This window comes from Chroicocephalus ridibundus, chromosome 5, assembly GCF_963924245.1.
Source record: "Chroicocephalus ridibundus chromosome 5, bChrRid1.1, whole genome shotgun sequence".
In the NCBI taxonomy this organism is placed as follows: Eukaryota; Metazoa; Chordata; class Aves; order Charadriiformes; family Laridae; genus Chroicocephalus; species Chroicocephalus ridibundus.
The window spans coordinates 26,194,584-26,216,725 of record NC_086288.1 but is presented as its reverse complement, the minus strand read 5'-3'; the positions used below and the strand labels follow the sequence as shown (position 1 = coordinate 26,216,725).

Sequence of the window (22,142 nt, the reverse complement as noted above, 5' to 3'; positions counted from 1 at the left end):
TCCACTCTCCCATCCTTTGGTCAGTCTCTTCTCATTAGTAAGCCCTTCACAGTAGGGACTGTGCATAGTCTTGCGGGTGGACGCTGAGATACTGCGGGAACATTAAGACTGATGTTGCAATAGTAATTCTAGTAGGTGCAGTTCATCTCCAGGTAACTCTTGGGTTGGTTCCTCCATTTAAATGATAGTGGGGGGTTTTTCAGTATGTATCATAGACGTGGTAGCCTCTCTTTTTTAAAGAAAATAGAAGACTCAGTTGTTCTAGGTAACTCGCAGAACCAATAGGTAGAGAGCTGCCTGACTTGTGAAGAAGAAACTCGGTGAAAAACACTAGTAAATTGGAGAGATGGTTGTTCCACGTATTTCAAGCACGTGCAGAAGCAAGACACAGGTGGGGTAAAGGTAGAGGCACGGGCCCCTTGTGTTTATGAAGTTGTAATCTTCACCTCCCCCGAGATTTAGGATAATTGGATTTTTTTCTTCCAGTTCTTTGACATGCATTTGAAAATTAAACATTAATGACCTGCCACAACAGTCGGTGCCATAGCATAGACTGGAGGGGCTGCGTGTGGTTGAGCTTAACCCTTCCAATAAATCATAGAATCATAGAATCACAGAATTGCTGAGGTTGGAAGGGACCTTTAAGATCATCGAGTCCAACCTTTAGCCTACCCTGACAAGAGCCACTTCTAAACCATGTCCCTCAGTGCCCCATCTACCCTTTTTTTAAACACCTCCAGGGATGGTGAATCCACCACCTCCCTGGGCAGCCCGTTCCAATGTTTAATAACCCTTTTGGTGAAAATATGTTTCCTAATATCCAATCTAAACCTCCCCTGACATAACTTGAACCCGTTTCCCCTCATCCTATCACTTGTCACCAGGGAGAAGAGGTCAGCCCCCATCTCTCTAAAACCTCCTTTCAGGTAGTTGTAGAGGGTGATAAGGTCTCCCCTCAGCCTCCTCTTCTCCAGGCTAAACAACCCCAGCTCCCTCAGTCGTTCTTCATAAGGTTTGTCCTCCAGACCCCTCACCAGCTTTGTAGCCCTTCTCTGGACTCGCTCCAACACCTCAATGTCCTTCTTGTAGCGAGGGGCCCAAAACTGAACGCAGTACTCGAGGTGGGGCCTCACCAGTGCCGAGTACAGGGGGATGATCACTTCCCTCGTCCGGCACACCACACTATTCCTGATCATTCATTTGCTTGCTGGGAAGCACACGCCGCTGCTGCTGCAGCACATGATGGATGAGGTACAATGTTAAGTAGCCCCACTCCGTATGGAAATAACCCAAACTGTGCCTTTGGACACGCACCAAACTGGGTCGACTTAGGCCTTTGTGTAGTTTCATGTTGGAAAAGCCTTATGGCGTCCTTCCTGGTGCAGGGTCAGCAGAGGCTGAATTGTGGCAGCTGAGGTTACATCTGGTTCTGAAGCATAAGAGCTGCCGACAGCTGAGGGCCATGTAGGGCCTCGGGGAACCACAGGCTAGCCAGTTCTGCTTCGGCATGGAGACAACCCCCAGCCAAAACTGAAGTTACTGCCCTCATCAAATAGGTGTTACTGAAGAATAAGATTAAAACAAAAAAAAACCCAACTCTTTGTGGAGGACATCATAATTACAAATGAGAGATTTATTTTTATGGAAGAATTATTCAAAGACCGTGAAACAGAAAATAAGCCAGCTTGAGGATGTTGGAAGATGTTACACCATCAATATTAATATAGCAAATTGTGGAAAACACAAAATTAGATAAGGTGCTCAATTTTCAGTCATATCAGTAGGATCATTAGCAGCAATCACAAAACAGCAGGACTTAGGGTATTAAAATTGAAGAGGAAATAAATTTTGGCTTTTTTTCTGAAGTACAAACCATTTGTAAAGCCCTCGGTGTCTTCCATAGCATAGAGTTGTGCATGTATTAAAAAAGGGACGCAGGGCTTGCGTGCTCTTGTTGAAATTTAACACTGAGAAGGAGGCAAGCCAGTCTCAAGTATGTGCAGCACAGATGATAGGCAGTGGCTGCAAAGTGGCCGCACGTATGTTTTATGCAGCGGTCCTCTCATTTTAGTAATCACCTATCGAATGTTAGCACAGCCATCTATGTGTCAGGATCCCATGCAACTGGCACGCGACTCTTCACCACCACGGACAAAAAGTAACAGCACTACTACAACAGGATCAGGCAGTAATTCCCACGGCTGCCAAAACAGCTAAAATCCATGGGAATGCAAGCTGGGCTGTCCCTGGGAACCTCATTTTGAGAGACCCTCAGGTTAAATTCCATCAGTATGTCTGAAATGATATATACTCTACTTGCAAAATCATAAAATCTTACTCTCTCTATATAAATAGTTATCTACAAAAGCTGCTTTATCCATAGAAAATTAGGATCCAGATTCTTCATTTTCTTTGCACATGAAGTGAGAATGCCCTGCAGAAGCACTGAGTCGCTACACACACAGTGGTAGACTCTTGGTAGAGCATCGTTGACGTTAACAAAGCTACACCAATTTACATCAGCTGGGAATATGGTCCATAGGACCTAAGTTACACCGGAAGACAATAATGATTTCTCTCTCAAGCATTGTTTTGTGAATTCAGCCATTAAAACATGGGAAGTAATTAACATCTCAATATTACATATTGAAATTTAAAATATTGTAAAAATAGCATATTAAGCATATAATTTCAAACTTAAAAAGATTGGCATTTGCTTGTATGGTGGTTAAGCAATTCAGATTCTGTGTAATGTGGGTAAATCCACAGATTTCGCTGAGTTTGTGTACCTATGTCAAGCCTGCCATCAGCGCCCAGGTATTCGTGTATCACTTGTCCGTTCTGCCACATCTAGATTTCAAGCCACGCGGTGCAGTTCTCATGTATCTGAAAAGGTATTTTAAACTCCTACTGAAGCTAACAGGAATTCAGCCAGCGTATGGAAGGTAGGACTAGGCTTCAAACAGCTCCTAGGACCCGGACTATTGCACTCTTCACCTCAAAAGCAAGCCGGACACAAATTCAAACTGAATGAGGAAATTTTCCCTCTTCATGTTCTTATTCTTTTACTTGGCACTGAGCGTTTTTTAGAATAATGCCCATTTTCTTGTCCGCAGGCAGCTCCATTCATATTGCCGATGCTTTCATTTGCACCTTCTGGCTGAGGACTCCCTTCAGTCGTCTGAAACAGAAATGAAGTGTCAGCGAAGGCACGAGCGTGTCTTCCAACAGGCAGCCACTGGACTTGCTTCCCATTAGGTAGCTCTGCCTGACTCTCCTCTTTTAGTGGCACAGCTTCTTAGCTTTGAAAGAAATTGAACTGAATGCGTACAAATATCTGTGAGAGGAGGCATGCACCCTAAATCTAGTATCACCTAGTCAGCCAATAATCCACGGGGTCTCTGCCTTAATTACTACAGCCCCAGACAGCTGAGATATCGCCTTCCCACCATTCACAGCATCACTGGAAAACTCACCAAGAGACAGCTCGGTCAGCTTTCCTATAACACAGGGGTGACGTGTTTTTAAGGATGTGAGAAATTATATATGATTTATCCAAAGCTGAGGCTGCAACCTAAGAAGTCCTAATTTGGATGCATGTCAGCCATTCATACTCAAAGAGCTACAGTGGAAACGAAATCCTGGGAACTCTCCGAAACCTTGGACACCTTCCAGGCTGAAGGCTTGCTTAGAAAGCCAAATATCCATCAGTAGCACACAATACCTAGAACTAGTAAAATTGTTGACTGCCGAGCTCACAATTTTGAGCAGCCCAAAGTCTGGTCGGTCTTGTCTGCACAGGAGGCAGACAAAGCGAGGGGCTTGTCTATAATATGTTTCTCGCCGTAGGTCTGTATTACTCATCTCTTTTTAGATTTGCCCCAGTAACACAATCCTCTCAGGTTTCTAGTGGCGGGTTACGTTCTGAGCTCGGTTTCAAGGCACAGAACCACTCACACAACAAAAAATGAAGGCGTGCTCTACCAAAGTAACATATACTTGCTTTGCCAAACACCCATCTGAGTAAGAGTCCAAGAAAAATTCAAAACCTACTTTTCTTTTACACTGTGCATTTGTAGATGCATTATTTTCTGTCTTCATTCCAGTTGCCTCTTCCATTTCTAAAAAAAAGTAATAAAATAATTAAAAAGAACCAGGGGTAAGTAAGCACACAGTCAATTTAACAGCTGGCTGAAGTAAAAAATACCTAATCAGCTATTCCTCTGGGCATTTATCACACAGAAGAATAACTGAGGAATGATGAATACTTCCTAAAACATTTTTCTGAGGCAACGTGATTAATGTATCAGGACTGTGTGGCCTGGGGGTGTTTGGTGAAATTAACAGCCTGACTGTAGCACGGGGGTTCAGACAGACTTTTCGGAGCTGAATTCTGCCTTTTTCCAGCAGGTTTGTGCTAGTCCAACTCCAGTTGTTAGAATCTCAGGAGATGGGAGCGTTCAGCATAGAATGGGCTTGGGGAGTCCTTACAATAACAGTATACCTCACGTTGTTTTCCCCTGGACTGGTCCCCAGTTAGAAGATAAATAGAGCCTGGAAATCTTCAGGCTGAATTTGAGTGAGACAATCAAGTTCCAGTATGACAGTTAAAAAAAAAGAAAAGGAAAAAAAAAAAAAAAAAAGAAGGTAGAGCACATTATGGAAAGTTTGACCACTGTTCACTGTTTCAGCAGTGTCTTTCAGGCCTGTGCTCAATTAACATGTTCGCTCCTTAACATATAGCATATGTGACCAGAAATGAGTAGCAACATTGAGTCTGTGAGAGAACGGATCAAGAGCAGGATTTTGCCTAAAAGTCTGGATGAAGTACACATGGGGCTTTTTACTTATTTATAATAATTGACATTAAGAACAGCAGTTTGGACAAGTGGTAAGAAATGTAACCGATTTCCTTTGCATTTAATGGCCTAGATTATGGCGGATGCTGTTTCTAATGGGTCACCTGGAAAATGAATGAAGAAGAGTATTCCTTTGAGAATACATACCTGTGAGAAGTGCATCAATTGTCCCCACTACGTGTTTTGCATCTTCCATTGTGAAACACATTGGTGGTTTAAATTTCAGTATATTTCTGTGGGGTCCATCTGCACTAAGAAGGATATGATGCTCTTTCAGCCTGTGGAAAGAGGAAACATCTGCGCTAGAGGCAGGTATAGAACTATATTGTGTCCTGTCAGATCCTTCAGGCCGAGTTAGATTTTAAAACTTTGCTTTTCCCAGTATTATGTTATTGAAAGCTACACAAATTTAAACTGAAATTAAGGACTAACTGCTGGGGAACATTAGGAGGGTCTGATCACTGCACATAGTCTTTAAAAACCATTTACTTGTAAATAAGGTGAAGGGCTTCAGCTGTGGCTGGTGTTCGCTTTTGTTGATCTTTCACCAGATCCACTCCAACAAACAATCCAACACCCCTGGAACAGAGAAAAAAAATACAGAGAAGTGAAATCCAGTGTCAACAACCCAAGCCTTCTCCTGCAAATGCAAAACCTGTTTCTAACAACTGCAATTCCCTTCCCTAGGGTGCAAGCAGGGAAGGAGCAGCAGGAAAGAGACGAGACTTTCTCTTTGGTCATATTTTGGCACTGGCTACTTCAGACAATCAAGTGGGATAACAGGTATTTCTAGATAAATAAATTTAGCTGGCTCATAAAGGCTACCTGGCCACTTAAGAGCGACAGAATAATTTTCTTTCTCTCTTATCTGGCAAACATCAAGCCAAGGAGCTGTGGAAGACAAACAACCAAAACCAAGAACTAAAAAAACCCCCTACAACCCAGCCCACCCCCAAAAACCCCTGAAGGCAGTTATCATGGCAGTAGCATAAGGAAAATCCACACAAACATCTCCAAATGAAATGGACCAGAGATTTGAACAAGGTCGCTATCATCCCAACAGTGTGCTGACAACTGGGCTATTGCACGCGGATGGCTCTTTCTACCACTCTCTCCCAGAAGTTTTCTAGTGGCTAGGCTTATACCTAACTAAGCAGTGGATGGACAACTTTTTTGAAAGATTTATTGCCTTACAATATCAGTTTTGGGTAGTCCATTTTAAAAAAGAGGTGTAGCACAGTCATGACATAATGTTTCTGAGTTCCCCTTACCCTAACTTGTTGATTTTTCTAGCACAGTTCTTTTTCTTCTCTGACATTGCTGTAAGGCACCCACCTTATATCTCCCACTAAGGGATGTTTCTCCTTTTGCTCAGCCAGCAACTCCAGGAGATAATTTCCTACGCGTGTAGCATTTCCTTGGAGATCTTCTTTTTCTATCACCTCCAGCACGGCCAAACCAATAGCACAAGACACCGGATTGCCTCCAAACTGATAGTAAAGACAAATAGGAAAACCAAACTCATCAGAAAAAGTCATCTGTGTCTATCCATGTAGTTTTCACTTGCCCTCTCCTGCTTGGCATGCCACGAGGAAAGCTTGAAGAGGTGGGGATTTTGTGGAGCACTGTCCCCCACACTTTGGGCCCTGTAAGAGGCCCAAGGGCGGGGCTCCCTCTTCCTCCGCTTCGGGTTTCAGTAATTTGAAGATTTCACAGCTGAAGTGTTCAAGATGCTCTCATGGTTTGCTGATTGCACGTGCAGGCAAAATGCTCCTGTGAAGAAGAGTGGGTGATAGATCTGGTATTCCTTGAGCCGGAGGGTATAAACTCCATTGAAAGCAGGGGAATCGTGGTAGCTGGGAAGAAGGCTCAGTCACAGGAGCAGAAAGAGGACTCAGTAAACAAGCTGCTTCTCTGTGGCACGCATGCAGCTCAAATGTTTCCTGGTAAAAAGGTCACTGTTTTGTTAGGTGACAACTGCAGAGCAAGGTCTGCCAGGGCACGAGCCCCACCAGCAGAGAGCCTATCCTACAGAATGAAAGTTTACATGATCAACATTTCAGAGGGGGTGGAGAGCGCGAGCAGTAAGGAAGAATTTATCTGTATGGATGTGAGCTGAGATGCATGACTTGCCAGAGAGCTGTGCTGGTCCCTATTAAGATATACCACTTGGTACAGAGCATATTTCAAAGCCTCTCCACTTGCTTTTAGATACTAGACTGTGGTTGACTCAAACTCTTAGTGATGTGTTACAGTGATGAACACAGATGTTAGCTGAATCACCTGAACAACTTCTAACCGCTAAATGCAGACTGAAAGACAAAAAGGCAAACCTTCACCTATGAACTTACTGTATTGAAATACTCCAGTCCAGAGGCACCAAAACCTTCAGCGATTTCCCTTGTTGTGACCACACAAGACATAGGGTGGCCATTGCCAATGGGCTTTCCCATGGTAACGATGTCAGGCACAAAATCTTCGCCTTGCAGCTGGAATGCCCAAAAATGCTTCCCCACTCTGCCAAAGCCAACCTGGACCTCATCAGCTATGAACACTCCACCTGCCGCACGCACGTACCTGAGAACAAACAGAGTATCTTGAATGACTAATGCTGCAGTACACGTCTCGGTTAGGCAATCTGGGAGAAGGGAGTTCGTGTTACAAAAATTCTCCACTGTGAGACCAGGTTAGGGAAAAAAAGAAAGAACGTGGCTGCTGAGACACAGCTACAGCTATTTCAATTGATAAATTCTTTAGTTTGCTAAAGTTTTTGATGCAAAATAGGGTACTGCAGGGTATGCATACTGTAATGGTACTGCAGGGTTATGTCTATGATGGTTCAGCTTCATCTTCCATCAACATTATGGCCCGAGGATTAAAGACAGAAAAGGAAACACAATTATCCAGCTAAAAAAAAATCAGTCAGCTCATGTTCCATTAAAAAAAAAAAAGAAGTGGAATCATACTCTTCAAAAAATAGAAAGGAAGCACACATAGACAAGAACAAGAGAGGGTGATAGCTGAATTGACTGGATAAGCCTATAGTGAAAACCCAGTTTCTTTGGTTAATTTTCAGTTATACCCTTTTGAAGTGATGTACATACTCTGCCACTTTCTGGAAATAGCCCGCAGGTGGAATTACTTGGCCTCCACAGCTCTGCATGGATTCAGCTATGAAGGCAGCAATCTACAAAAAACAAACTCAGGTGAGAGCTGTGTTCACCTACTTGGCCTTTACACAAACATCTAACAGTCTAGAAACAAACGTTTAAAAGAGTGCCTTAATTTAATCACGCAATGGGTTGGACAACCGAGGGCTCTTGAGAACAGCTATGGCTAAAGAATTTATTCATTTTGTAATCTGGGGTGCCCAAACTTGCAGTAGCCAGGGCCACCTTTGCAACCTGATGGGAATACAAGGACCTCCTTTAAGCCCCAGTCCTACAGCTGTTGAAGCGGAAAACACTGGTGTCAGTGGATGGTGGATCAGGCTCCTGGGAGCTCTGTAAATTTATTGACAAATTTCAATTTACAGGAGACACACAACGGTGTTGGCCATTTTCCCCAAGAGGTTAATAAAACTTGCTTAATGCCAAGGTTCTCCAGAAATGGGTATATGTGGTGATCAGCTTTTTTCTTCAGTCCTGAACACCAGGTAGAGGTGGGTAGAAGCTGAACTGTAAGATGACCTGAGGCTACGCTTTGGGCACCCCTGTCTAATGCAAAAAACTACACAAGTAAAATGTCAGCATGAGGCACTTGACAAAAGAGGAGAAAAATTCTACAGGTGAAATAATTCCAGTTGCTAGGAATGAAAAAGGAAGTTATTTCAAGTCAGGAAGGGTAAGAGCAGCGGATCAGATACACTGGAACATCAAAATTCGTTTCTTGTCAAGAGCAGAGGTCTATGCAGCAGATATACGATATTACCCCAAAGTCTCAGCATAAGTCTGCTATTTAAGGGATTGCATCCCCACACCACTTGTGAACCCCTCCCTGAGCATCAAGAGGTCTCTCTGGGCTGGTGCGGTCTTCCTGGAAACAAGGCCGAGCAGTAACGTGTAAAGAACCTATATTTGAAGGTTCTATACTTGAACATTATATTTGAAGAGGCATGAAGAGGCATGCTACGGCCCAAGAGTACGAAGCTTCCCATAGCATGTGAGGCTTAGCCTTTAGCACAACTTGTCCTGCCACAGGTCTATGTCACCAAAACCTAAGAAATATGCAAAAGAAAGGAAACAAGGGAAGAAAAAAACAAAACTATCCGTTAGTAGAGAATAAAAAAAGAGTTGATGAAGAAACTAAAAGAAGAGTGATGTAAGTCCATTGGACTAGAAGGGAACGTGTTGTTCCAATCTCCACTGAAGTCCTCTGAGACTTCAGTGGGCTTTGGATCAAGCCCTACATGTCTTAAAACACTAATGTCATTATACAAAACATTACACACGTTTTAAGCAAACCTGTTCAGAAATTGACTGTTTTTATCAAGGTCACATTGTGTATGACTGAAAGGTTCACCTTCCTAGAGGACTCCAAAGTTATCTTGAGGTACTAGACTCAGAAATGTAGTATCAAGATTTTATCTAGCATATTTTCTCCATGTCCTGCAGACTTTTACATATCCTTGCTAGAATTTGTGATGTATTTTCTCAGCTGACCTCAAAGCTTGCCCTGAGATATTTACAATCAGTAGATTCAATGCATAAAATAGGAAATTAAATGGCTTTTGTTGTATCTGCTTATTTACAACTGTATTATTGAGCCTTTCATTAATGCCTAGAAAAATTATGATCAGAGCATCAGGTAGAAAAATGGACCATTTCGAACACAGAACCCACCATCAAAAAATGAAGGGCAGGGGGAAGCAAGGGAAACTGAGTAAAGAAACATGTCCTTAGTTGCCTGTTTCATGCCCCCATGCCACACTTAACGGATGAAGCCTCAGCATTTCTAGAGCGCAAAACACACACCTTGCGTCCATTCTTCTGTGCTTCTTCAATAATCTTTTTCACCTCTTCAGCATAGGCACTTGCTGGATCTGGGTGGTCTTCCCTGTATTTCCCTCTGTAGATATCTGGAGAAGGAGCCTGAAAAAAACCATTTTTTTTTTTTTTTAAAGCCCATCCTTCTATGAAACATTTACTTTCTTTTCTATTGCTCTGCATTTTTGTCTTTCCATATTATCTATAATAGGAGTTAGTACTGCCTGAATTTCTGCATGGAATTGCAAAAATGCTTACAGGAGCTTAAACTCAATCCAGCCCCGTGATGTGTTCAACACTACTGGACACAACTGCTGAGCCATCATCTACCTCATCCACCTTTCAAGACCGTCCCTCCTCTCCCCAAAACACAATACTGAGTCCTCGTCCATCATCTTATTTCTGATTCTTGCAGAAAGATCCATTTCTGCAACTGGAGACTGGGGTTTTCCAGTCTGCCGCTTCCCTTCCCGTGTCCTAGTCGCGGTACAAATCTGTATGACCTTCAAGCCTCTACAACCGGTGCTGGGAGAGGTTCAGTAAATAAGAGGAAGGAAGCGGTATAAAAAGGTGGATACTACTTTGGCAGTGTGGTTAGCACAAAGAGGCCTAGATAGGAAAGACCTGCTTGGTGTACATCTCTGGGCTGAGAATGACTTTTGCCTTTGTAAGATATACAAGTTCAGGCTGAAAATCAGACCGTATCCCTCTCAGTCGGACACCCATGAGCTCTGTACCCAGATCTGTGTGAACCTGCAGAGTCTGCCTTTCCAGTTTTTGGAAGTAGTCTCAAAAGTCCTGCGTATCTTTAGCCAAACCAACACAACAGCTATCAGGAAATTTCTTCAAACTGTGTAACTACACAGTGCAGTGTCCCAGCAGCACTACGAAGGAAATCAGCCTCACAGCTGAATACCCTCTTAGAGAACCAAAAGCAAATAATTCTGCCGTCTTTAATCCACTGACAAAGAGCAAAGTGTACGTACTTTAGCATCAGCATAACAGAATGAAAGTATATTCACACCAGAAGTGGGTAATTCAATATGCTGCATAACAGGCATCAAAATAACAAAAAGCAAAAAAACCACACTTACCACATGCACAAACTCCTTCTTGCTGTCCTTTCCCAGCTGATTAAATTTATAGGGACTGATGTCAATCAGAGATGTAACATGGCCATGGTAAGCACTGCATGAGTGTTAAATATTGAAGTCACTTTTCACCAAATTTACAGAAGACCTAAATTTACAACCTTGCCCATAAATAATCCAGAATAAGCAACTGTATCTGCAACACAGCAGCACTGTTTGTGAGGGGATATTGATTTAGTTTACTCATTCTTTCTCTCAAAGACAATATGAAATTGCTGTTGACTTTAATTCTCTAGCGAGACTGAAACCAGGTTGGTTTTTTTTTCCTGCATGAAATCAAGTGCCAGCACGGGGACAGACCCAGATGATATCCCCTGGACCGCACCGCCTCTAAGTTGGCTGCCCCGGCAGCCCAAGGTGGGTCCAGCTCCCTCATTTCCAACCTGTGGGCCCCACTCTGGCCAACCCAAGCTTTGCAAGCTAGACCCCAACACCACTGCAAAGACTCTCAAGAGCGTGCATTGCATCAGAAGGGGGGGACCTTCTGCAGCAGCAGCAGCAGCAGCACACCGCTACCTGCCCTGAAGGCCCTACAGGCTAGACTGTTTGGCAGAAGCCACTTTCAGGATAAGGTTGACTATTGTTTGAATATAAAAGCTTTATAATACAGAATATGCTCAAGATGGTTACCACCGAGGCCAATTTGATTTAGAAATGAGAAACACAGCCTTCTGAACCTAAAGCATGTAGCAGCTTCACTCAGGGAACAAACACTTTTGTTGAGCCATAAACCTGAAGCAAAGCGAACCTCAAAGCAAATCAAAGACCTGTTCACAATCTCATCATCGCACACACATAGGGTAGAGAGGATGTTTTTGCACTCCTTTGTCTTCTTTAAACCTTTCTACTAGCCAGTCAACAAAATCTGCCAATGGACACAGAGAAATGACAGAAAGCCCACCCTGACTGGGATGGCAGCTATGGCAAAAGCCTACAGAGCCTTGAGGTCTGGGCAAAGAAACATCCTGTGGTGTTCAGGAACAAAAGATGTTGCAGTGAAACAGTGGCAGAGCCTGCTCCGTCCTCAGCCTCTCCTGACGGAAGCTACTCTCAGTGGCTCCAAATCTTGGCCACGTGAGTCAAGGAGGGCTAACAGGAATCGGAGCACAGCCGAGTCAAACAAGCTTTGTGCCATTCAGACAGACACATGCTCTTGCAGTTGCTCTGGCTGGACTTTCTAATCACAGCCTGAGAAGAAGACCCAGCCCCACAGCAGCATAACCAGCCCTACAGCTGCGCCTAGGATAGGGAAACCCAGAGACGTGGCTGGACGCCTTCCCCACGGCTGACGGCCTCCCAGTGCCTCCTGATTTTGGAGCTGCTTGGTTTTGTGTGTGTACTTGCGTTCACTGGAAGAGAGCGGAGCATCAGTGCAGCACCGCTGCAGAGCTACAGGATCTTTCCTCTTGACCACTGATTATTTATTTGTACAAAAAGAAACGTGTCTATCAGGGCATGACAAAAAGAAACCCCTTTTCCAGAGCAGCCCGGTGGCCAGACCACTCGTTGGTGTTTCAACCCAATGTTCAAGTCTCTGGCTGGAGTTGCTTGGGGAGTCTGTGGGAAATGCCCTGTAACAGGTGATTGACCTTCTGGGGTGACTGACAACCTTATTTTTCAGAGATCTTCAAAACTTGTGCTTATCCAAATGTGGAAAAGGGATTTCCTGACCTGTTCTAGTATGAAAGCAACAAAGCTTTTCTTTCAGCAGGCAGTGGAGTACAAACAGCGGGGGGTTGCTGCAAAGCCGCTTCTGAAGCAATGGCAGGAGGTGCTGGCTGCATTCACACAAGCTACTCTATGGACTTACTTTTCAAGGGTGATCACATCTTGGTGCCCATGGTACTGCCGAGCCAGTCGTAAGGCAAGATCATTTGCTTCAGACCTGCACAATAACAGATACAGCCGCAAAATAGTGAGGAAGCGCTTCCAATTACAATGGTATTCTGACAGAGAAGAGGAGGCAAGGGACTGATGGATATAATAAATCAACACAGCAGGCTCTGTTGCTATACGGATTACAATGCTAATGTTGAGATTGGAAATGCCACGTAAGAGGGCACAGAAAAAAACCAGCTCTTTGTATAAACAGCAAACAAAGAGATGCCTTCTTTGCCTCCCCCAGTTTGCTTGTAGATATTTACATCCTCTTGGCACAAATGAGACCGCTTCGCAGCCGAGAGCGCAACGCATCCGCACACCCTCGAAAAGCAACAGGGTGCCAGCCCCATCTCCCACCCTCCGCCACGGCTCCATCCTCCCCAGCGCTTGCACCATCGGGCAGCAGAGAACCCAAATCTGCTCCCTGGGTGAAGCCTCAAACCCCCAGCCTGACCCGCAGCAGCCCCTCTGCTCCCAAGTGGTCTCTTCTGGCAATGTAAGTGATCACAGGCTAAAAGAAGCCTAAGAAGACCACTTGTTTCCAAGGCCATGTGTCTGTTTACAGCTAGCGTTCCCCAATCTGTACGTAACGTTCACCAATTTGCAGTCTGATTTGCTTTTCTTGCTTTGTTCCCCTCTCTTTTTGCATAGCGTTCAGCAGACTGGTCTGCTGTTTTGGCTCTCTTGCACTGAGCCATCGCGCTCAATGTGACAGCTGCAAATAGGAAGCATCCTTCCATCAGTACCGGAAATATTTTTGTTGCTTATTACTAAGTCCTACTTCTTAAGATTTGGACCAAACTCTTCTGAGCGTCCATCCCAAACAGGACCGAAATGGTCGTAATGGAAAAAAAAAAATAACTACTCAGACGTACCCAGAGTTAACAAAATAGCAAACAGAGAGTTTCTCGGGCAGGGTGGCTGTAAGACGCTGTGCGTACTGAACCAGGTTGTCATGCAGGAACCGGGAATTTGTATTGAGCAGCTCCATCTGTTTTGTTGCAGCCTTTATCACGTACGGATGACTGTGGCCAACTAAAGAAGAAAATAATTAGTTATTACTAGCAAGCAGTCAGTTACCGAACCACAGAAGGACATTCAGAGAAGCACTTTGAATATCACCACTTGGAAGAAGCGTCTGCGATCCCCATTAGGCATGAAGGAACAGAAGCAGTCTTACAAGCCGAACCTCTTACCATGTGCAACGTTGTTGATGCAGTCTAAGTATTTTTCTCCTTTCTCATCAAACATATATTGGCCCTGAGCACGCACTATCTTCAGAGGGTCCTTGGCAAAGAAAACTTTGCAGGAAGGCCTAAAAAAAATAAATTACAAAATAAGACCATTTTAGTTTTCTCAGTTGTTCCCCCTGCTTTGAGTGCTGAGGGGGCTGATGTTTTGCAGCTCTGGAGACAACTGCCTCCCTCTGCAAAGAGCCGGTGAGTGGTTCAGGCGGCGGAAAAAGCCGGGCTCTTGCTGAAAATAAAAACAGCCCCCGCACACCTCCCCAGGCACGGTGGGAATAGCATTAGGTCTTTAATAAGGGTGTTTTCGAAGCACGACCCTGTCTGCAAGTGGTTTCACAGGAGCCTAGTGACTGCAAGTCGTTCCAGGTCCTTATATGTCCTGCTGCGTTTCTAGGCTGTCGCTCTGTTTATTTACATGCCTTATGAACATGTATGGCCAATTAACTCGCTGGGAATAAAACTAAGTTGTCGAGCACTGTTTTATACTACAGCCAAAAATTCATTACGCAATGGATGACTGTACCGTATAGAGGTCACATTCAAGAACAAAACACTAATGCCTTGCAGGCTTTATTTTCAGAGGTGCTGAACGGGTCCTAAAAATCTCAGTATCTCATCCTGACTGCTTTGGATAAAATCTTTAAAAGCAGCTTTTTATAAGCACCTAAATCACACTGGCTTCCAGCAAAACTCAGGCTCCTTGTAAAATTATCCAAAGTATTCTCTAAACGCGCTTCTTTTTTTTGTGTTCCCCCTCGCCGAGAACGTGCCACCAATATAATTATGTTGAATGATATCACTGAGCAGAAGGAAAGTCTTCTGAACTTTTCAAAATGTTTATATGGCCTCAGATAAACACAGTCGTTTCCAGGTAACTCAGACAGCACTGCTAATGCATCCCTACTGTCACGTATATTAAGAGTATGAACTTGTGAAGCCCAAATGTGACTCCTACGAAGTGAAGTTGTTCACGTTCTCATAGCTTCTAGCCCTGTTGCATAGATCTTTTCTGACATCTTCAGCTATTCCTCTGGTACACTTTAAAATCAGTGCACATCATCATTGTCATCGGCCATTGCCTGACTACAGTTTTTTCTTCTGTTGTCAGTCCTTTCTGTGAAAGTTTCTTTTTGTTCACGTAACACAGCCCAACGCTATAATCCTTGCACTGGTAAGAGTCCCTTAACATTAAGCTGGCTCCTAAGGAGAAGTTTTTGTGCACGCTTTATGAAACCATAACTTTTACGACTCTTTAGTGAGCTTTTCATACATTCCACACATTTAGGATGCGATCAGCAAATAGCCAGTGCTGGTTCTAAACAAGCTGGACTTATTTTTCACTTGGCGACACCTCCTGAAGAAGGTGGAAATAATATAATATTGCAATACAGTGGGATCAGACACGTGCCCAGCCAGGACACAGCTCAGGTCTCGGCGGCAGGCAGCCTTCCTGAATTTCCCCCAGTTAGACTCGGCTTAAGAAATCTCCTCAGCTTCATTTGACAGAGGCGTCTGTTTCTCAGGAGCCTGCAGTTTGTTCACAGAAGCACCCTGCACAGCAGCATTTTAGAAGTACGCCCGGGTACCACATTCTGGCTGCTGCCTTCCTTTGATCTCTTAAAAAAAGAGCCAAGTAGCGTCCGATGTGCTGTTGCTTTCATGAAGCGGCCCGAAGACGTGGCAAGCTGAAGGGCTGGCGGCTCCTCTCCTTCCCCCGCCGCCCCCGGCCGGGGGCACCTCTCGCCTGCCGGGGCTGTGTCGCCCCCCAACCCCGCTGCTCGCCCCCGGCCGGGCGCTGTCACCGCCGGGGCGGGGGCGGTGAAGCCACCGGAGACCTTCCTCATGGAACCATAGAATGGTCTGGGTTGGAAGGGACCTTAACGATCATCCAGTTCCAACCCCCCTGCCATGGGCAGGGACACCTCCCACCAGACCAGGCTGCTCAAAGCCCCATCCAGCCTGGCCTTGAACACTTCCAGGGATGGGGCATCATCCTTCTCCTCCTGCTCCTCATCCCCCTCCTCCTCCTCCTCCTCCCCGCACCGCTCCCGGCCCCGCCGCCGCCCCTACCCGATGTGCTTCCTCCGCAGGGCGATGGTCTCCGCCTTGCTGTACCGCTCCTCCATCCTCACGGCACGGCTCGCCACGGCTCGGCACGGCCGGCGTTCCCCCCCCTCCTCTTATGCCGGCGCCGGCCCCCGCCAAACCCCTCCTCCCTGCCGGCCTCCCGCCCCCCCGCCTTCCCCGGCGGGACGGCCCGGCCGTCATCTCCGCACCCCCACCCGGGGTCTTCTTTCGGGAGGCTCGTGTTTACTGTTCAGCTAAGGCTCAGACGCTACAGACATCCTCGGGGGGAAGGAGGGGGTGGTGGGGGGGCAAGCGGTCGATTTAATCAAAATTAGGGTCGTAACTGAAGGACCTTCACAGATCCTGATCTCCCAGAACCTGTCTGTAAATGTAGGTTGAGATGGATACGCCCATCAAAACCAGTATCCATAGTTCTTATACAGCAGCACAAATTAGTAAGAGCTATGGTTTTCTATGTTTTTATGCACGTTAAGTAGAAAAGGGCTCCAGCCCTGGTGCTCAGATGCATTGGTACACCCTTTTTCAGTATAAACTGAAAGTATAACTGGTCCTATGATATCTTTCTGACCACAGCGCCCATATAGGAGCGACATGCTCGAATGTGGCATTCCTTCATGGCTACCCTTGATAACCATCTCACTGGACATCAAAGCCCATAAGAAAAAGAGTGGACAATTTCATGGGGAAGAAGGGCAGCATTCATGTCAAGAGGCATCGCGTTTCAACACAGCGAAGCTGCTGGAGGAGCACCTCAGCTTTACCTTCTCCCTGCCACGGATGCACCCTCTCCTCGCCTGGAGGCTGCTCCTGCGCAGGGGCAGCCAGCAGCAAAACCTGCGCCCACGTCCTGCTGCCCCATCTGTAGCTCGTCTGTGCCACCTGCAGCGCTGTGCTTGGAAGAGTTTTCACAGAGCATATGTAAAGCCACGCAATTTCCTGTGCTGATGATACTTGCCTTCCCTAGATCGGTATCCAGTAAGTCATCCCAAATCTTGCAGATGGAGGAAGCACACCTCCTGATTTTTACATCTCTGCCAGTAAGCCACCTTTCTGCTTCTCTAGTCAAGCATTTCTTTTCCTACAGGCGTTTTTCCTGAGCTGCTTCAGACAGCCTTAATTTTGAAGCTCCACAGCTTTGGCATTCCTGCATTCCTGCTCCATCGGAAACTTTGCCTCACCGACCAACGGAACAGCCGTCAGCAGAAGTGGTAGGAGGCACCAGCAGCTACACCTCCATATCCCAGCAGAGATGGCAGCTGCCTGTCTTCAGTGCCTTGTCCAGGCAGAGGAAGGCATGGACTTAAAAGACATGAGGGATTTTTTCAGAGCTGTCGGCTAGGGCAAGCATTGTGTGGGCAGCGGTGAGATTCATTGATGGGTCTCAAGAAGAGAACAGGCGTTTAGATCTCCTGCCATCCAAGTTGAGCCTAGGCTAAAGCCTGCCAGGAATGCTGTCTGCAATGCTTTTCCATTTTGCCCGCGCCTCTGAAAGCTGGGGAATGATACTTAGCACTGGATAGATGTAATTCAAGGTGTACACATCATATACCGGACCTAATTGCAAGCCTTTTGTAACAGTAATGTAAAGGAAGGCTGGGGGCCGGGCAGTGAATGGCAACATGTGAGTCTGAGAGTCCGAAGGCATTTCAGGAGCGATGATTTTCCTGCATCCAGCTGGTGCCTGCCCTCTGCCGGTGCTGAGCACAGCCTTGTCTCTCCTCTGGAGCTGCTGGGAACGCTGACACGGGAAAATTTCAGCTGTTTATGCTGACCTGCCCGGTCTTGCTCACGCAGAAACCCTGGACCGCAGACAGATTTAAGGGATATGCAAGCTGCTCTGCTTCTACTCCTTTACAAGCATGCGTCAGCAGCCAGCCCTGCCTGTAGCAAAAGAAAGTTTGTTCACAGCTGGATCAGTAATTGCTTGAAGGAACACTAAACTTCATCAGGAAAGCTCAGAGTGGTAGGTGAAGCAGCTTGTTAGAGGGCGGGTTGCTTCTCTGTTCCTTCACAGCCATGGAAAGAGGCTTGGCCATCAAGAAAATATCCCTCCCTCTTGGCTCAGAGGTCTTGCACTCTTTTTTGATGTTATCAATCAGCAGGAGCAAGCCTGCCAAGTCTCATATGTGGAGCAGAGGAGGTCTTTCCCCATGATTAGCAAAGAGAGACCCTGCCCGAGACACAGTGCTTCCTAGCACCTTGTCACTTGGCTTTTTTAGACCTCTCCTGTTCCTTCTACTTGCCCTTATAATGCTGTGAAGTAAGTACTAGCAGCTGTTTCTCTGTGATTTAGAGAATTATTAAAACAGGGTTTTTTTCCAAATTTTGGTGTTTTGTGTTTTTTTTTTTTAAAAAAAAAACCCTATACTGTTTTCTCCATCCTGCTCTGTTTGCTTCCTGAACATGTCAATTGATTTTTTTTTTTTTCCCCTGCACTTATTTAAGGGCTTTGGCCTGGCAGGGTACCAGCCACTGGCAGCCTGGCTCCTTGTATGAATGATGAAAAGGAGTAAATATTTCTCAGAGCTATTCAAAATATCCAAGGAAGGTGGGTGCCTTCCTCTCCTTATTTAACTCTTAAAGGAGTCACTGGACCTCTAAAAAAAAGGACGTCTTCCTAGTACACCCTGAGAAGTGAACCCATTACAGATGGTCAGTGGAAAATGAGCTGCACTTAAGATCTGTTTCAATACAGAAAGGTAAAGATGGAGAAACTGCGTACCCACCTGCACCTTCTCCGGGATAACCAGCTGCTTGGTATCGACTCTGGGAGGGGAATGGCCGTGCCCAGGAGTTGATGCAGTGACGGGTCCAGCAGGCCCCTGAGGCGGTTGAGGGCAGGGGGTGTTAATTGGGTACAAATAGGCCAAGGGGAAGGCAGGAAAGAGCAAGATTATGTTACTGGCTGAGCTTCATGGCAGCATCACTTTTCACAGCCATTTGCATGCTTGCTGGGGCCTGAATAATTTTTTGTCGAGAATCATTTCAGTGCTGAATGTACCAGTAGTGGTTGCAGTTCTGGACTTTTAAGTGGCAAATTTATTCTATACACATCTTTCTGACACAAGCTAATTGATAACTGAGAGATGACTTTTTATATATATATTTTTATCCATTTGTTTTTATCAGTTTTAACTCAAGCAGAATCAATTACTTCACAACAATCTTAATATGCCCAAGAGAAGAGAGCTCCTAAAAGCGTGCGAAAAAGTTTCCAGGTAGTCGTTAGCTCCAGGAGGGAGCAGCCAGACAAAGGTGATGCCAGTGAGAGCTTGCGGCTGCACAGTTTAGGTGTTGGCACTTGGAAAACTCAGTCAAGCTGTAACCTACATGGACAAAAATAATCAGGATATTTATTAGTTCTTGAGCATTCTGTCTTGGTATAAGCACATGCAAAAACCTGCATCTTGGTTGGTGTGACAGGAGCTGTGTCCATCTTTGATCTCACAGAAAAACTAAAGCAGCTTGAGCACAACCATACCAGCAGACTGACCTCTCCGAGGAGGTTTGTGTACAGTATTTTCCTGAATGCTACGGTTCGTGTGTGTGTGTATATATTTGTATGTATGCATGCATATATATATATGTATCTATGCATGTATTTATATGTACGTGCATACAGACACATATTTACAAGCATATATATGGAGCATCCAAGCTCCAAGTTTTGAGCAAGAATCCAAACCCACTGCATTTTTCCACTGCAGCCAGGAGAGGAGAATGCCCTATGAGTACTCCGTCTGGAAATTGGCAGAAGACAACAGAAGAGACGGTAATTAGTATCCAAGGGAAGACAGAAAGACTCCGCTTGCAGGAACACAACTTAAATGTTTTGGCATTCCCTTGTTTTCTTTTAATACTTATTTGGGTGCAGTTGTTACTACTTGCTGGAACATGAATGCTCTGCCAGCCCCTCATTTTGTTTAGTTCTTTTTGTTTCTACACAATTGTATGTTGTTATTATAAATGAACCACTCGGTGAAGCTGTGTGGGATGACGATATAAAAAGCGACTTCTGTTGCATTTTTTTGACTTTTGTAGAATCGTTGTCACCAACGGGTAGGGATTAGCAAGTTTAGTAGGTCCACAAAGCAGAGTTTGATGTCAGTAATGGCCTTTAAGTGTTTAATTAAAAGCGCAACTTAAAAAAAAAAAACTAGAGAGGGAGAAGCAGCAGGCATTTCACACACAACCCTGCGTGTGCTTTGGCATGTCGCAAAGTGATGAGGGAGGTATTGGGATAGGGGGGGAACGCCAGAGGAAAGTCGTGTCCCCGTGAGTGCAGCAGGATGCGAAGGCTGTAGGACACTGGCTACCTGAGGGGTGGCTTTAGAGGGACCGCGGTACTGAAATATACCTGAAAAATAGCAGGGAGGCAGTAAACGGACTGCATGGGAAAGGCACGGACAAGTAGCTGCAGCAGCAGCCGGAGCGCAGCGGCTGTCACCGTGCCGGCAAGGACACTACCCCAGACAGGCGCACCGCAGGCAGGGCGCTTGTGGCGGCTTGGCTGACACCGGAGTACCACCGTGGCGGGGGAACAAGCGGGAATTGTCCAGAACATATTTTGTGCTTGTTTCTCAGCGGGACAGCTGCAGCAGAACCACCTTCCCTCCCCTACCTAGAGGGGAAGAAAGGAGAAATCTGGAAGGAACACAAGGCCAAGAGCGACCGCAGCAGCCCGGGGCCGGGCGTGCGGCCTGGCACAGCGGACGCTGGGCACCATAAACTGCAAGCGCCTCATCTGGGAAAGGGAGCAAAGCTATTTTTACCCCCCCAAGAGCCTAAACCAGAGCTAGATAAGATTACCGGGCATTTGCGGAGATTACCAAGAGTTAAGAGTAGAGGTCAAAGCCCCGCGGTGCTCATTCTCATTCTCTCTCTGAGCCTGGAGCGGCTGCATTTTTGAGGTGAAGGAAGGGGAAAGGGGAAACAATAGGGAGTGTTTTGTTTCTCTGAAATATCTGGGGATTTAGAAAACCCAAACATTAAAATAATGCTTTGAAGAGATTACAGCCGCTGCCCAATGTTTTATTTTTCAAAAAAGGCCCTTGGTTCAAGGAGCGTCCTGCAAAAATGTGTCGTCTTAGACCAGGGTGCTTGAAAACATACCATTTTGCAATAATTATTATGCTCCATCTTTTCTGAACAAACTGGACTTATGGTAAAAGGGACCTTCACGTTTTCTAGCTTGTGCTGTTCCTCGTGACGCTGCCTGCACACATCTTTGTTTCTCAGCAGTTCAGGTTATTTTTCACCTTCGGTATTACAGAAAGGGGAGAACTGGTGGTTTTCAGCGTTATTTCTTTGGATCCTAGGGTGCCTGTGGACTTGCCTAAGAAATAGTTTCAACTTCTGGCTAATACATAGATCCCTGCAGCTTTTCCAGAGCGAGGAAAGGCGCCGAGGTTTGCAGCAAAGCTTCTTCCTTCCTTCCTTTTGTGGACGCCCGTAGCCCGTGCTGCCTGTCCAGAAAAGATGACTGAACGGACTTGACTTTGGAGGGAAAAGACATATTAAGAATAGGAAGAGCAAGGTGTTGTTTTTTTTTTTGTTTGTTTGTTTTTTTATTGCACTCTGTAAGAAAACGGAACACGTGGCAAAGGCCCTGATTTTTGCGTGAATGTGAATACTGACCGACACAACCTGCGCTAGATTGCAAACTACAGATTGGCACAACGCAGCGCACGCCTTCTCCAACCCGCACACACTAGAACAATTTTTTTTTTTTTGCACCAACACTAAGAACTTTATAACTATGCAAAATCAGCACCAATGGTTGGATTAATATTTTAATAATTACACACTTTTTACATTATGAAAATAAATCATAAATAGTGTAAAAATAATTCTGAAGATCAACTTCTCACAAGCAAGAAACAAAACCCGAAGTACAAAACTGAAAGAAAACAAAACAGTATTCAACTGAAA

The 22,142-nt window shown here is 45.4% G+C and overlaps 1 protein-coding gene across 1 annotated transcript; it reads right to left on the bottom strand.

The window, feature by feature from the left end:
• Nucleotides 1-1,608: 1,608 nt before the first annotated feature.
• On the bottom strand, nucleotides 1,609-16,322 carry ETNPPL (ethanolamine-phosphate phospho-lyase). The gene is made up of 13 exons (XM_063336058.1): nucleotides 16,194-16,322; nucleotides 14,073-14,191; nucleotides 13,752-13,911; nucleotides 12,806-12,880; nucleotides 10,939-11,032; nucleotides 9,833-9,949; nucleotides 7,964-8,046; nucleotides 7,211-7,436; nucleotides 6,195-6,349; nucleotides 5,349-5,438; nucleotides 5,007-5,137; nucleotides 4,054-4,121; nucleotides 1,609-3,181 (listed from the first exon to the last, which is right to left on the bottom strand). The coding sequence occupies exons 1-13, from the start codon at nucleotides 16,247-16,249 to the stop codon at nucleotides 3,050-3,052; spliced, it is 1,506 nt and encodes a 501-aa protein (XP_063192128.1). The 5' UTR covers nucleotides 16,250-16,322; the 3' UTR covers nucleotides 1,609-3,049.
• Between the last annotated feature and the right edge of the window lie 5,820 nt (nucleotides 16,323-22,142).